Genomic DNA, 17,047 nt, shown 5'->3' on the forward strand with positions numbered 1-17,047 from the left:
TCACTTTGGATCCAGCCAGCTTGGTCAGGAATGTATTAGCCGAAATAGCCGGGATTACAGCCGTATTCTGTATAAATATGACCTAAATATCATTCGATTTCCCCACAAATCTTAAAAGTACATAGAAAGTAAAGAGAAGACAGTTATATAAATGAAACAATTTCTTACTTTTAATCACAGATTCATAAGTGACAGAGGTATGCAGATATGTGACTTCAGCACACTGGCTCAGTTTTGCTGCAATAACTGCAAAGAAATGGCTCCAGGTATTTCCACATTTCTTTTGGCCTACAGTCAGGACTTTGGCTTGTTCATTCCTTTCTCAGGATATTGTGTTAGCAGAAAGACTTCCAGGGATTTTTCCTTAGAATTTGCTTGCATAATTCAGAATTTAGCGCTCCATCGATGATAACAAGCCATCCTGGCTCAGACGCAACAAAGACAGGCCCAAACAATGCTGCTAATACAGTCATGTTTCATAGATGAGACAGGGTTGCTATATTGAAGGCCAGTATTTTGTGTAGTATTCAAGTGCAGCATTTTGCTTTCTCCAAACAGCAGACTTCTCCCTTAAACTAAAAACGTATATTTCAGTCTCATCCTCCCCCAAAACATTGTTACAGTTACCTTTTGAGATATTCATGTGATCTTTAGCAAGCTGCTGATATACAGCAGAGCCTTTGTTCCAGTGGCCTTCTCCCTGCAGCCCTGCCATTTACACCATTATTGTTGAGCGCTCTCCTGATGGAGAGCAGCCTTTAGTTACTTAAACAGCATGCCTGGTGTCACCCGATTATCGCTTTATTGATTGAAACTGTGTGACTCTGATTTCACCTCCATATTGATCACTGATCCTTGAGGTTCACATGTTGAACCCACATGTTGTGTATTGAAGAAACATTTGGTTTCCTCATGAGCACCGCGATATGATCTCAATCCGTACAGCGCCGACTTTTGTTTTGCTGGTTCTGGGATAAATAACGCCAACGTCAGTAATCTGGTGTCTGCTACCATCACAAGGTCAGTGGATGCAAAGGGGAGCTCAAACATGAAGCTGTGATGTAACAAACCTAAATGATGGTTTCATTCTCACAGTCTGCTTGTAATAAATGTGCAACAAATTCAGCTGCTAAAATGTACATGAAAGACCTCTAAATCTGTGCGCAGTCCAAATAACAAACAAGCCAGGCAGTTTCTCCTCCTTCCCTGTGTGCACCTTTCAAACTCCTCAGCGAGCTCTGTTACACTGTTTTGGCAGGAACTCTTTCTCTCTATGCCTGGATTTTTATTTTTTTGTTCTTAGTTAACATCTTGAGAGGCATTTAGTTCTGATGAGGTGGAATATTTTCTTTCTGCCTTAAATGAAAGCAGTGTTAGCCAAGGTCAGCTCTTCACGATGAGAAACCTGAGCTTCTCTTCTTTTCCTTGTGAGCCGAGCCTCTATGTTTGTCTGGACTAACAATGACGCTCTGTAGTTTCCTTGTGTAGCTGCTGCACTTTACAAACACATTCTGCACACAGGGGGAGCATTTATAGTACAATGTGTCTTAGCTCTGCTTTCAGCTGTGCAGTTACCTTGAACTGCGGAGATGTCAAGGGATTCAGTCTTAGAACAGCACGTTCCAAACAAGTTCCAATAAGGTGCAAGTTTCTTTCTTTCTTTCTTTTTAATCTATGAGAAGACAGACAAGGCTATTTGAGTCATATATAAACCTGAGGCATAACAATATTCCTCTCAGTGGCTTCAGCTGCTGTGTCCACATAATAAAGTTTGTTTTTGTGTTGGTACAGTGTGTCTTCCTTATAGCTCTCTGGACTAATATGCTGTGCTGTTTTGGGGTGGGTTTCCTGTTAGAGCACCGTATAGTTAGAGTTCGAAAAGTGCTTTGTTAGGGTTAGGTTAAGTTTCTTTGAATGTGAGGTTAGTTATTTCTGCCTCCAGAGTATATCTCAGCTGGTGTATCTATGTGTTGTAAAATGCTATAATGCTGTTAAAACACGCCAAACAACATCCTAGCAATACAGCATACTGTCTTCTGAATCATTATCGTAAAATGCATGAGGTTTTGTACCTTAATCTCCGACAACCTGTTTTATAATTTAAGTTATATATATATTGTGTTGGACCGTAACCCCAATGCATATTAATCCTCTTTAGTTTATATTTTAGCATTTACGTTTCACGTTGCATTTACATATTTGCCCAAACAATTAGTCAGATTGCACAGATGCAATCACAAGTAACCTTCGTATGCACCTCCAGTTCTGTTCGAGTGCAAAGAGGCGCTGACAGCTGAAGAAAGGCCTTGATCATTGTAGCATTCCCCAGACAGTCAGACCTTCAGTCAGTCAGTCAGTCAGCTCGCTAGCTAACCCTCACTCAGCATTCATTATTAATCACAGAATTACACTGGGGCGCTCTGTGGATTGAAGGGGGACAAGTCGTGATAGAATATGCAATTGTCTGCATAATACACAGCAGGCGAGGTATCAGGCGCTGATATGAAGCACGAATATTGCATGAGATTTCTGCACTTATTACTGTCAAATGATGGTGGCGGCGTCAGGGGCAACGGCGAACACTGTGAGCGCAATTCACAGAACCAAGAGCAGTGTAAATAAAATCTGATTGGCTGGGGATATTGTGTGTATAAAAATCAGCTTGAGGCATGCAGTGATTTGCCCACGCAGAAAACTTTGTTGAACCTACTAGCTTACAAAAATGTGTTCTTGTCCACTCGTATTCCTCCGTGCTGCCCAGTGATGGACGTTGAAGCATTATGACCTCCGAAGCTTGAGCAATATGTTAGAATTGGCAATTTACCAACACCTCTTTAGCTACAGGAAGCTTTGACTGCCAAGTAAATAGTCACAGTCTCCCACTGATTACCTCTGGTCAGCTCCACAGAATTGTGTGGGAGGTAAGCACCATTAGCTAGGATGAGACAGGAGTGTCATTCATTCATTCATCACAAATGACTGTTGATCTTTTCATTCCCAAACCGGCTTGTTGTTCCGCTGGCCTGCCACTTACAAGAGCATTGCATCATTTTAAATAGAATCAAATGCGTATGAATCAAAAGGAAACTCTGAGCCGTGACTGTGTGTTGACATAATCTCGATTCAAGAGCGATGTAAGGCCTCCTCTAGAATCCGACGAGACACAGAAAGAGAGAGAGAGAGAGATAGCAACAAGGTGAGAACTAATGCGGCCGGGTTTAGCTTCGCCTTTGATGTTTGTACCAGCAATCCAAGGTGCTCAGAGCCTATCTGTCCTTGAAGTGAACACACCCAGGAATCCCTGGAGAGGAGGAAGATATTCTAATCATTGAAAAAACTAAAACCTAGGGAGGAAAGTTTACTCCCCCCCCCATCATAGTTAATGAAACATTGCGTGCCATCACTACTCACGATGCATATTTGGCCTGGAGTTAGAGCGGCATCTGGAAATACTTAACATGGCGAGCGCGGTAGTTTATGTAGCAGATGACCATGAGTTCATGCAGACTTTAGGTGGTTATATTTGCTAAATTGTCCAAAAAAGTCTTTAAAATTCAGGTGATGTGGGACAATTTCTTTCTTCTCTCACGCTTCATCTACTTCACAGACAAGTAACTCTTTTGAAATCTGTTTTTTTTTTTTTTTAAATCAAAAATCTGTCAGAATCCCAGTTGTATCTGTGCCGAGCTACTATTTAATATTTTAGGTGAACTACTGATGAACTCAATTTAGGAACTGTGTTTATTGAGTGCAGTGTTTCTTGATATGAGGCAATTTTTAAGGAACCGTTACATCCTACTAAAACCATAGCTCTGAAATGAAAGTTGGCCTGCAAGGAAGTGTTTATACGCTTGTGTTTGATTTCATCATCAGTGACATCTTCAAGAGTCTAGTCAATCAAGCGGTTTTGCTGCCAGGCTTTTGTTTTCTCGGCCATCAAAGGAAGAAGAGCCTCTGGACAGGTTTACGTGAATGGCAGAATGATTCATCCCATGGTATGAAGCATCAAAACCAATTTGCACTGCAGTATTGGACACTGGCCTTTTTTCTTTCTTTCTGTCTGTGATGTCTATATTTCGGAGGCGTTACAGTGTGAATATTAAGGTCAGCTTGACATATTGGTTGGTTGAAAGTAGAGAGTGTGTTCCCTAATTATTAAGAATAACATATTCGTCAGAGTTCTGTCAGTCTCCTGTATTTATTTAGGAATAAATCAGCAGGCACAGTTTTTTTTTTCTAGGGGTCTTTCTGGGAGAATATTAGTGTCTGGAAAAATATCAGCATGTTTTCTACCTACTGATATGAACAGAAAAAGAAAATAGAGCACAAGTTCCTCAAAAAACCAATTATGAACTTTAAAAAATGAAAGTTATATTTGTCCATATTCGATGGAAACGCACAGAAAGGTCTAGTGGATCTAAAATTTAACCTTGTGGTACAGTACAAGTTAAAAGTGAGTTTAACTTGAAAGAAGCATGACAGCATCTCCAAGGATTGTGCTTTATATGTCTTTGAAATAACAGCTCTATGACAGATTTAAGTAGCCAGGTTTCCTTGTCATTTTTTAAAGGGTCTAGAGCAGAAGTTCTTCAGGCTTTCTGAAGATTCTCAGAAGGTTTTTTGAGGGGGACACTGGCATTGGGGACCATTTTTAGGGGAATGTTTTTTCACCAACAAAGTGATTAGCCAAAAACGTGAAAACTATTAGTTAAAATGTGGCTTATTTTGGCATCATGGGCAGTATGTCCTTAAATTTGTGGAAACTGGATAACAACATGCATCTTTAGCTGATCCATCTACTGTTTGCTGAAGCCTCGATCAGAAATGGTCTCAGTGGAAAGGTGGCTGTCATGAATCTGATCTGGACTGATCAACAGGTCTAATGGATTGATTCCAAATTGGTTACGAATAACTGTCAGTACATATGGAGCATGTGAGGAGAGAGGTGAGTGTCTACAGCCAGCTCTGAACCACGGTTGAGGCCCTGTCATGGTTTGGGGCTATATTTCAGTCAGTGTCGTTGGGGATCTTATTAAAATTGATGTAATTATGAACGCAGAAAAGTACGGTCGGATTTTGATCCACCAGCATGGCAATGATTTCAAACACATAGTCACTGCAGTAAAAGCCTACATAGATAGAAAAACACAGAGTGGAGCACAGTCAGTCGTGGACTGGCCTCCCCAGAGTCCGGACCTCAATGTTACTAAAGCAGCGTAGGGTCATCTTGACAGAGAACACAACAAAATAAAGTCAGTGTCCATAGAAGAGCTTTGAATGTCCTTCACAAGCGCTGGAGAACTATGAAGGGCTCTTAAAAGGAGTTTAAGAGTGACTTCCCATTTATGTATGCACATGTTTCAATAACTCATTGCACTAACTTCCCATTTACCTAGAACAAAATGTGGTTGTGCAGGAATTTGCATACTAATACATATCGACTATGCAGTGTCAGCATCTTTTTTATTTGTATTGATTTTTCTCAACATTTTGTGACCTGTTACTCAAATTTTATGGTTCATGGTTGTGTCAAAATAGATAGCAGCTGTTGGCCCACAGTACATTTTAAAGACATGATTTGGATAATTTAGTAAGCGTGTGCATCATTCCAAAACTTACAAAACATCCATCTTGGATTGCCTTAGTCCCCACAACAACGCAGCACATTTTTAAAAATTAATTTAAACAGTTTGATGACTAAAATCCCACGCTGCTCCAACAAATAACAAACGTAACCTTATGTGGTGTTCTCATGTCCCTTTAGTTTACAGAGCAATTGAAACTCCTTTATGCAACATCCCCTGACATCTACATGTCACAATAAAGCTTCTCGACTGCGGCTAGCCCCGGCATGTAGTGCAAGGGCCCAATTAGTCCTACTTGCAGCTTTAATTTTTCATGTTGTGTTTAATCCACAGATCTTCCCTGGCAGACTGAACAAACGAGTTGACTCCAACAGAGCTACGCCTCTCTTCAGTCTACTTGTGGTCTGACGGCACTCACCAACATCAAAGGTAAGCCCCCCTTTCTCTCTACACCTCCTGCTTCCTTTAATCACTTTGTTCAGTTCATCATTGCTGTAATTGCATTTCCTGATTTTTTTCCCCTTGTCTTGCAAATCCGAGACTTTGCTTTCTCTGTTATCGCGCCTCGAAGGAGCTTCCTTTCAATTGGCTTTGTCGCTCAGGTGCCTTATGTGCTTTTTATGTCAATACATTGAGAGGCGTTTTCTCTCTAGTAACTGTGCTCTTATTTCAGCGATCCAAACAGTTAAATCACTGGTGGTAAATGTCAGTAGAAAAGCAATGTTAGCTCTCTGCACAGACTGTAGTGTGTTTTAGAGGTGAACGGGAGATGACGTCGTTCTGGTCCAGTTTCTAAAAACAAACTGTGTAATTGAGTATTTGAGGTGTGAGTCAGTCATATATACAGTAAGTGCAAGACAAAAGCAATTCTCAAGTCTCAGTTAAGTTCCACATTGATGTGGTGGAAATAATTAAGTTCATTGCTTCTTCCGAAGCTTTTAAAAGAGCAAATATCAAATATCTTGATCATCAGAAAAGAATGCATTGTAATTATGAATGAATCAGTGCCTGCTGTGATTAAATTAAGACCTGGGCTTTAATCCAGTTTCTCTGATGCCTTGCTGTGGCTTATCTACCTGAGCTCGGGTCACCATATCAAAACCTGTAGACTATGTTACACAATCTTATTCAACAGACTCCCAGTTAATTTAGTTAGGGTGTTATCAGAGTCTAGCTGACTTACTAATGCCAGTATCTTGCTAACCACAAACACATAATGTTTAAGAGGATCTAGTCCCTCTGGATCAATCATAACATAAAATCTACTTGCATCACAGTGACTGTGCTTAATAAACATTCATGAGGTCTTTGAGTGCACTGGCATTTTTATATAGCTTTATAACAACACAGCAAACAAAGTAATGGCAGCCTACTGGGCTTACAGTTCAAATGAATGTGGCATTTAAGTTATATTGCATATTGTATCTACATCATGGTAAAAAGAAAAGTACACCCTCTGTCAATTCCAAAGTTTTATATATCAGGGAATAATAAAAGATTCTCTAGAATTTACCAGGTCTTAAAATGATGTAACAACTTGAGGTGACATTGTTTATTTTATTATTTATTAAGTCTTGTGTATTTATTTAACAATAATGCAGAAGCAGTGTTTGGAAAGCTGACTCTACAATACTTTGGGATAAAGAGGAGTTCATGGTAGACTGCAAAACAAGCCCAAATAGAGAATAGAATAGAATAATCCTTTAATTGTCCCACAAGGGGAAATTTGGTTGTAACAGCAGCCAAAAAGACACATATACAAACAAACAGTAGACAGGACACAGAACAGAAACATACACAATTTTTCTTACATATTTACATTAAGGACAATGGTTACCATATACAGAGAGTACTGTACAGTTATTAAATTAAATAAAAATAACTACAGATAAGAGGCAAACCAGGTTGTAGTGCGAATCGGTTAATTAACTTATTGCAGTTGCAGCGCAGATGTAAACATCTATGTTTGTTGGGAGCAGTTCTGATTGTACAGTCTGACAGCTGCAGGGGGGAAGGACCTGCGGAAACGCTCCTTCATGCATCTAGGATGCAGCAAATCATTACTCTACCACTACCATGCTTGACAGGTGATATGAGGGGTTTTTGCAGTGTTTTACCAAATGTAGCACTTTGCTTTATGACCAAACTTCTCTGGACAGATGAAGAGCCACTTGGCCAGGCTAAACAGTGCTACCATGCTCTTTTTTTTTTTATCAGAAAGACAAGACTTTCTCCTAAAAACTCTTACAAACAAGCCACATTTATTCAGTCTCGTTCCAATTGTAATATTATGAACTTTAACATTTAACTGAAGCTAACTGTTAACTGTGAGGTATAGCTCTTAGATTTTTTTAAGTATTGCATGCGCTGACCTTTGGATGAATTTGCTTGGACATCCACTCCTAGGAAGATATGTAGCTGTTTTGAATGTTTTTCACATGTGAATAATTTTTCTCACTGTACAGCCTTCTATTTCTTTTGGCTGCTCACTTTTGGACACCACAGCAGCTCATCTGCCTCACTTTGATCCTGTCTCTAGCATCCTCCTCTGTCATAGAAAGCCTCTGCTCGCCCTCCTGCCATATATTCATGACTCTTTTCTTTCTCACTGTAGAATCGTGGAATCTTTTGGAAACAGCCTTATAACCTTTCCCTGTCAGCAGCAAACTCTAAGATCATTGCTGATGTCTTTCCTGCTTGGCATTGTGTTAACACACACCTGAATGCCCAAACCAGCAAACTGGTAAAACCTCTGCTTTTTCTGAGGCGCTCACACTTGCTACTTACTCTCTTAAATCCTATATAAGCAGTAATCGTCTGCTTAGTTTCTTAAGACTGCTTCTGCATTTTAGTATATGTCATGTTTTGTAGCTTGTCTCAGGTTTTATTTGCCATATTTTGTAAAGGGGTGTACTTTCTCTTCACCATGAGGTTACTTTGTATGTAATATGAAGTACTTGCATAAGATTTTCCACATTATACAGGACAGGTAAACACCAACTGAATTTATTTTCTTCTAGCTGTGAAAATGTTTAGTTATGGAGCCCACACCTCGCTAAGCTTTGCTTATCCTGGTGTCACTCAACAATGCTCCTGTGGGCATTAGCACTCACTTTAATGTTCCTCAAAGAAATGCAACAGGAATACTAAATCAGAGGGAGGATCAGTCCCGGTGACCGTGCATTTCTTTCTTTTATTTCCTGTTGCATCTCTGTTGGAAGTGTTCAGAGCATCTTTGCATATCGGATATGTACTGGAAATGGCAGTCATCTTTCAGTAACATGTATTAAATAGCAATTCACTTAAAAAAATGCTTTTTTTACAAGTGTTTGATGAATCCTGTGTCATTTTTTCAAAGACAAAAAGAAACTATAAACTATCACTTCATCACTATAGTATCTGCAACGGCCTGCAAGTCCCACTTCAAGCTGACTTTCATGTTCTTGAGTAGCTCTTGAGCAGCTTATAAAGGTTTCCTGTGGCTGAGCAAAAATATCCAACACAGCAGCTAAGTGTCTGTCATTATAATGAATCACTTAGCTGTCAGTCACACTCCATGAGAGCTTTGACGTATTGGACTTCTTAGCAAAGGGTAAAAAAAATCTCTTAAATGGCTGAAATTACTGGCTCTGCGATGACACTTTAAGGTGGAGCAATACTACTAATATTTCCAATTTGTCTTCTGACTATATGAAACGTCAACAGCGGAAAGAGATTAAAGACTGCACACACACACACACACACACTCTAGGAGGAGCAGGTGTTTTTAAGTACCCAATTGTGCCGCTGTGAGCTGCATCCTCAGATGTGCATCAGATGGGTTTAGGCAAAGAATTAATTTGAGCTGCCTCTAGAAGGGGTAAATTGGCAGTAAGGGGTGGGGTGGACTGGGGGAACAGCACCACCCACCTAGTCCCTAATCAGGTGAATGTTCCTAACTCAATATCGGGCACCAATGGTCACACTCAATTATCCTCATCCTCTACCTCCCAATCTGTTCCCCCAATTCCCTAATAACCCCCTAGCCAACTCCCTCAAGATATGAGGCTTCTGCTCTTGTTGGCCTCCTCAGGAGCAACACATCCAGTCAGTCTTTGGTCTCTGATTCTTAAAATTTACCAAAGTCAAAATGAAAACAGTGGATATTTGGGGAATATGTAAAAAGTTTAAAGATTCACACTTAGCATGAATACTGGGAAAAGGCAATAATAGCTCTGTTGTAAACTAACCTGATGTGAACCTGAATCTCACAAATTAGCATGCCATATTTTATGTTTTATCTTGATTGAAAATTAGATCATGATAAATCAAACACTGGAAAAAATCCTAAAAACTAATATCGCATCATTTGACTCGCCTTAAACTTCCAAAATACCTCCCGGCTGCAAAGCATTAAGGGTTTAACACCCAGTCCTCAGTGGAATAACGGGTTATTTTTACAGATGCACTTGGCAAGTTTCCACATTGGCTGTTTCAGATGGTGATACGAGGTAAACTGCTGGTGTGTGTCTGTACACAGCACTGCTTTACACCAGAGGAGGAAAAGAAAGGACAGAGCTCAAATCTTTGCCGTTCCACCTTTCCACTGGTCAGAGCCTTTGTGTAATTTAGGCAGATAACCAGACCGCTGGCGCCTCACTCCTTTCAAGCTGTTCTTGAGAATAACATCAGTTCAAATGTCTGCCAGTTTACTACAGAGAGGGGTTTGATGGCAGAGGGTCTTGTCATTGGAAGATTTGTTTTAGGGGAGTCCAACAGACCTGATGAATAAAGTGCCAGGGATTTATTACAGGATTTTCCAGCAGGCCTTTGAAGTGAGCGACTGCTGCCTCTCATCTACCAATCCACACTCAAAAATGTGGCCGTGTGGATATATTTATTACCGGGCTATTTTTAGAGCGGTGAGTTTTTGCTAAAGCGAGTTCACTGCTGAGGAAAAGCCTTGCAACAGCGCAAGTGAAGCGTCAGCTCTGCACATGGAATATGAGCTTGTTTTCCTTTTAATTAAAGATGTTTACGCCTTAAGAGTAGTGAGATGTAACCCACTTCTCTTTGTGGAATTAATTAAACAGTTTTCTTTTTTTTCTTTCCTTTTTTTAAATATCATCTCTTTGATTAGTTTTCATTCCTTCCACACATAAACTTCATGTAGTGGCACACACAAGTGACACTCCACACCCCTGGAGTTGTATTTTGATATGTTTCCACCACATAAAGTTTGGGAGTAATTAGGGTGTATCTAAGAACATGGCTATGTTTTCATCCCCTCTGACCCAGGCCGTTATCAAACATCTGCTGAACCAAAGCCAAAAATAAAAAACGAGGGCTGTCATGGTGGAAGAGGGGAATTCTTCAGATGCCCCCTCCCTGACCATTCTGGGCTATTTTAAGTATGGCCAGAAGTTGGTGTGTAATGATAAGCTGTGGGGCGTAGCTGACATGCCTGCCATATAATTCCCTTTATGACTCAGGAAGCAATGGTTACATTGCCCCCCTAACCCTCCAGGGGTGTGAATCATAAGTCTGTCCGCAAATATGCCCAATCAACATGGCCTATGGGACTCTATTTCTGTCACTTATCTCAAGTAGTGGATAACTTTGAAAACAGACAAGGATGCTATTTTTGAGCGCAGTTTTCCATTTCCCAGCCCTGTTTCCATTTTGAAACCTGACCGGCTGATTACCGTAAACTCAAACCAGACATAAATGTTTTAGGAAGAACAATTCATTTAAAAATACTAGATTCTCGAGAGTTATAATGAGAGATTTTGTTCCTGTAAACAGAAAATGAAACATTTTCTTTTGTTCAGATGGTTGTGGAGTTTAACTTTGGAAGCACATTCTCCTTGGTAGTATTGCAAGAAAGAGCCAGACTCCACTCCAAATAAATAAATGATCAGCATGTAGGAAACTTCAAAGAGGGATTGTGTGCTTCAAAGGCCCTTATTGGTGCTCACCGGATCCTATTGTAAAAGAAGGCTCTTTTTATGCACACATGTACACACCCTTTGAAAGCCATACATTCTGTTTTGGTATCCAAAGTTGTTTAAGATTCAAATGCTTGCATCTGCATTGGTGAACCCCTGCTGAGCTAGACCGCCTCCTCGAGACAAGATCAGCTAGAAAATATCCAGAATGCTTTGATATAATGCAACTGCTGACTGAGTGTCAGCTCTTGATTTTTGTAGAGAACCTTCTTGTTTAACCTTCTAGTGTCTGCCACGTCAACCAATATGCAGTATACAGCATATCATGACTTTTAAATGAATGCAAATGTCTTTACTGATGCACACGGGAAAAAATGACAGTTTCTTAACATGTCAGGTCGTTAAAAACGTGACAGTTTGTTGGAAAAATATCTATATTTTTGTTTATTGGGCAATCCACTCTGGCAAAATTGGAATGTTTTAAATATTTTTTCTTCTTTTAACTGTGTTTTTCTCCCACCACAGACTTTCTCTATCAGTTGCTATTGCACGCTAACAATACATTTTCAATTAATCACATTATCACCCTTCACCAGTGAACAGGGGAATCTGGAGGCCCTGGGATAGCTGCCAACTTTGCATGATTAATGTTCTAGCTGTAAAAAATGGAGCTACACTTTGAGTAATGAAGCTTTTTTTTTTAAATATAAAAAGCATTTTTTTATTTTTTAATAAAATGTGGACAAACTTTAATAATGTGATGATGCTCCAATACTTGTTTCTTTACCTTTGAGTTTACTACAAAGTCAGGTAGTTAAAAGAGCCGTTTGGTGTTTTCTATGTTTCACTTCTGTTTTAATCTCTTCCATTTTCTCTTTTGTCTTCCCTTCATTTCTCTTCCCCTCTCCCAGCTCTCTGTTCCTTTTGCCGTTTCATCCCTCTGCTTCTGTTTTGAGAGAGGGATGTCTCTTTTCTAACAGCTCTCAGCCTGCTTATCTACTAGGTCTGTATTACTGTGGGTTTTGTATGTCCAACCACCCATTTGTTATTGTGCTGTCAGCCCCCTCGATATCACACCACCATCAGTTATGAATATCGGGCTGTGTGTGTGTGTGTGTGTGTGTGTGTGTGCCATTGATGTGCTCTGTAGCCTGCTAATGTTATTTGGAAATCCTGATTGTTTATGATAGATGGCGTGTGCGTGTGTGCCTGATACCAGGCCTGGGTGTCCGTTTGGGTGGCTGTGGGAATCTTGCATGTGTTGGATTTGTGCCTGTAACAGCGCCTGTGTGTCAAAATGCATTATGGCTCTCTGCATGACTATATCCAATGACAGCGCCGTTCCTCCACGCTTATGCCTACGACTGTTCATTTGTAGGGCTGAGATCGTATCCAGAAAGAAAACAAAACAAACAAACACAAAAAAAATCTTTGCTTTTGTGAGTCTCCACTGTGCTGTTGCATCCCCTTTGTTGTTTTTAGAACTGGTGGATTAGGTATTTATTTTTCATCCCTGATATTCTTGCAGATCTGCAGTGAATGCTATCTTCGGTGCCAGGATTGTCTTAATTATAAGAAAGGCTCAAACTTCTGAAAGCAAACACATAATTGGCACCCTGCAGTGCATCCTCATTAATGTGTTTGCTGTGCTGGCCTGCAGTATCAGAGACTTTGTAGTCACCCTTTATGAGGAGAATCTGAGCATGTCCCTTCAGGGTGTTGGCTGGAGAACGCACGGTCAGAGTGACAAAGATTTGTCTGTAACAGATACACTCTTTGTGTTATAACCCTGTTTCCCTTATCCAGTCACCCACCCTAATTGTTCTATTTTCATCTGTCACGGTGGTGTTTGTTAAAGCTTGTGTATCCTGTCTTGGCCAGCAAACAAGCCGTTTGTTTTGACTTTGATCTGGAGGCATGCGTCAGCCATTTGATGTCACTCATCCAGCCTTTTTTGGGTCTGGGTGTGTTAAATGACCTGGTGCCCCCTCTTCCTCCCCCTTTTCTTCCCTTGGAAGATCTGTAAAACCGCGACCGACACTGAACATGGAGGATTATGATGTTCGCTCAGCCGCCAGCATCCTGGCCTCAGTGAAAGAGCAGGAGGCACGTTTCGAGCAGCTGACCCGCGCCCTTGAGGAGGAGCGTCGCAACGTCAACCTACAGCTAGAGCGTGCCAATCTGCCTCCCAACCCCCCCACCAGCCAACCACTACCATGGCAGCAAGTGGTGATGCAGGTAAACGATGCCAGCACACTGGCCGACCACCCCCCTCCACTCCTTGTCCTTTTCAACCACCAACCTGCGCTATCATGTATCTCCCTCCATGCATCTCTCTCAAAAGTGACACCTCTTCTGCTCTCGCCTTCCATCTGAGCCGGCTCATCCCATCACCATGTTTGCTCGTGGTCATTGCTTTTCATCATTCGTGGGACCCCCCGCAATCTCTCTGTTCAATTTCCCTGTAATTTTGATACTTGTACCCATTGTATGACTCCAATGTCCTGGATGGTGTTCAGTAATCTGCTGTGCGGTGACTCATCTTTAAAAGCGAGCTAATGAGATTCAACCTCTCATTCTGTCTTCTTTCGCCCCCTCCTTCTATGCCACTGCCATCCAATCCCATCTCCTTTCGCCCACTGGTCTTTGATATTGTCTGGTGGTGGTGCTGATTGGATGTGGCCTTTTGCCCAGCCCTGGCCAGCGTCTGGGGGACATTAGATTCCTGGCGAGGGTTTCTGTCAATACTGGCTGACTCTGCAAGAGCAGGAAATGCAAGATGTAGAAATAAGACAGCTGCAGTCTCCTTAAAAATGACAGCAGTCACAACATGCACATTCATTTGCATGCTACAAACTGATGGAAAATGTTGCAATTAGAGCTTTTTTTGTTAAGAACGCCCTGGTCAGGTGACATGAAGTCTTATTTTTCTGCTTATTTTCAGTCTTTGAAGATCTGACTAACCTACACATTTCAATTTTGCTGACTTTCCCAGGCATAATCACTTCTTTGAAGAAACCCTTTCAGACTGTACACATGTTTTACTAACTAGAATTTGAAAGCACAGTTTGGTGATGCCGCACCTGTGGTGCTTGGATACATCACCTTTAATCACAGAGAAGGAGGCGGTCTCATGTATTATTGATATAGCAAGACGTGCAGAGAGAGAAATGCTTTGTCTACATTTGCCTGTGCTTGTATTTGCCCATAGTTACAATTTGTTAACAGTCCGTGCTAGTGTTCGTTTTTTTAAAGGGCTTGCTGCAAATTTGGTCTCACGAAGGGTTAATGAAGAGAATGTGGGAAAAGTGTAAAAAGGGTAAAATAAACTTGTCAGTCACTCACACCAAAAAGGTAATATATTGCTCTGTGTGTAAGAGAGAAGGAGGGAGAGCGAGACCCTCCCCTCCCCAGAGGTTAGCCTAATTTGGAGAACAGCGAATTGGCTCTCACTCTCAGACATCCCCCTACCCTAACTGTTTGTGAACCAAGGGGTTAATTTGGCACAACTGAATACTGCTGTTTACCTGTTTACATCACTTTGAAATGTCATTTTGCCACCAGGAATTTTCCTGCTGGCGTTATCGTAAATGCTTAAATGCCAGAACAATTTCTATGCAGGCATTTGAGGATGGAAGGGGACGTTGATCAGTGCCTGCTCAGCACCTAAGTCCTTGGCAACTGCCTTTGCCCAGCCTTTCTGTGCCAGGTGTTACCGTGTCTGTGTCGTGAGATGCTCTCCATTCAAATAACGATGTGGCACGAAGGATGAGGAATTATTATTTCTTTATCTCTGCTTCCTCCTTGTTCAGCTCCCGAACACACACACACACATACTCGCATGCAGTCCAAACGCTGTATGATGGATTACGATGGCGCATGGATCATTGACTCAAGGTTCAGATTCACAACCCCGGGGCCAGACACAATGCATAATTATTTCAAGTTGATGTCAGGAAAGAAAAAAGTGGACCTGCTCTGATGAATGAAATCACATGCAAGTAGACACCTAATGAGCGCAGTAAGCCACTGATCTTGATAGCACCCCACCACAGGGCGCTCACCTCGGCACAGACTGGGTCTCAGCATCAGTGGGCAGTGCGCGCTCGTTTATGCCTTTATCACTGTTGTCAGCTTTTTAACACAGGCTGCTCAGTGGGCAGCAAATAAACAGAAGCGATGGTTTATTTAAACATATCCTCACAGCACTTCATGACCTGTTACAAATGAAACACTCTGATGCTCAGTGCTCTCAAGTTTCTTTTATGTTGCCCTGAACACAAACTAATTGACTCAAATGCATCATACAATCATTTGGAAATATAGCACGTTTTCCACAATAAATTTGAAGCCAAGGCTCGTCCGTATAGTATGTATGTTGTTTGCCTTTTCACATGTTAAACTGAAATCCCAGTGACTGTTTGGAATTTGTGGAACTTAGTCCATGTGTTCATGGTCCGCAGAACATCATTTATTTATTTATTTGTGAAGACCTTTCATCTCACGCAACATGAGATCGACTTTTTGTTATTTGCAAAATGACTCAAGAACTATTAGATGAATTGCCATGATGTTAACCACAAACATTTGTGATGCCCACAGAAAAAATCTTTGGAAATTTGCAGTAGGTTGTCATTATGTTATTGTTTTATTACCATCACAGTGTATTGAATATATGAACGCTAACCGTAAACCCAGAACCAGCTATCCGCTCTTATTGAACAAGAAATTTGTGAAAAATGTTGAAATGACTTCATAAATATCCCCAATTTGAGATGGTACTTTTTGAGATAAACATAAGCGGGATTGAAGGATTTCCCTATATGGAAAATTTCATCTCATTGTTGATCCAGGTTCCAGTTGACTCCCAACTCTCTCTCAACTAGCTTCTTCTGTGCTAAAGCCGTTTCTCCTGTCTTGTCTAGTTTCTTGTCATGCTCATCTAGAACTTTCTGAAGCACTTGTTCAATATTTCTGGAGTCTGGAGTTGAGCTGTCAGAATGGTTGATGTCCAGGTTTTCCTGGTCTTGATTTACCTTTGCTGCTCTAGCATTTGTTTACAGTAGCAACTTTCCGTTCGATCCCCATGTACTGCTGCCTCCACGTATGCTTTCGCAAGTCCACTTAAACTTTTTGAGAATTCCAGCAGCAAAGAGTGGTGTGCCTCCTAAAGTGCCCCCAAAAATCCTATAACCACACCTTCTCAGGTTTGGACAAAGACTCTTGCATTGCCAATCCAAGACGACTAGGTCCTTCAGACCTATTCTATGAAGCTCTCAGTGCACAGTATTTTTGCTGAAGTTACTAATCTATAATAATAAATTACAATACACTTATGGCTCATTGTGGAATAAGGACATTTCGCAAATTGACTTGTTGCAACAGTGACATCCTATTACAGTACCATGTTCAGATTAATTTAGCTCTTTTCTCACTCTTCTTGCAGTTGGGACCCTGGCTTTAGTAAAACCATGGTCAAATTTGAGCTATGGTGTGGGCTATTGAATTGCAGTAGCCCAGAGGAGAATGAACATC

The 17,047-nt window shown here is 41.0% G+C and overlaps 1 protein-coding gene across 4 annotated transcripts in view; it reads left to right on the top strand.

The window, feature by feature from the left end:
- arvcfb (ARVCF delta catenin family member b) overlaps window positions 1-17,047 on the top strand; it is a 274,658-nt gene that overhangs the window by 98,708 nt on the left and 158,903 nt on the right. For all 4 annotated transcript variants that reach the window (XM_085474489.1, XM_085474492.1, XM_085474491.1 and 1 more), the window contains exons 3-5: window positions 5,919-6,014; window positions 12,424-12,515; window positions 13,531-13,750. In XM_085474489.1, the coding sequence (XP_085330615.1) occupies window positions 13,559-13,750 (192 nt within the window). In that variant the 5' untranslated portion in view covers window positions 5,919-6,014; window positions 12,424-12,515; window positions 13,531-13,558. The remainder of the gene's footprint in view (window positions 1-5,918; window positions 6,015-12,423; window positions 12,516-13,530; window positions 13,751-17,047) is intronic.

This window comes from Copadichromis virginalis, linkage group LG12, assembly GCF_057382275.1.
Source record: "Copadichromis virginalis isolate Kocher_CV1m ecotype Utaka linkage group LG12, C_Virginalis_male_GT1.1, whole genome shotgun sequence".
Lineage (NCBI taxonomy): Eukaryota > Metazoa > Chordata > Actinopteri > Cichliformes > Cichlidae > Copadichromis > Copadichromis virginalis.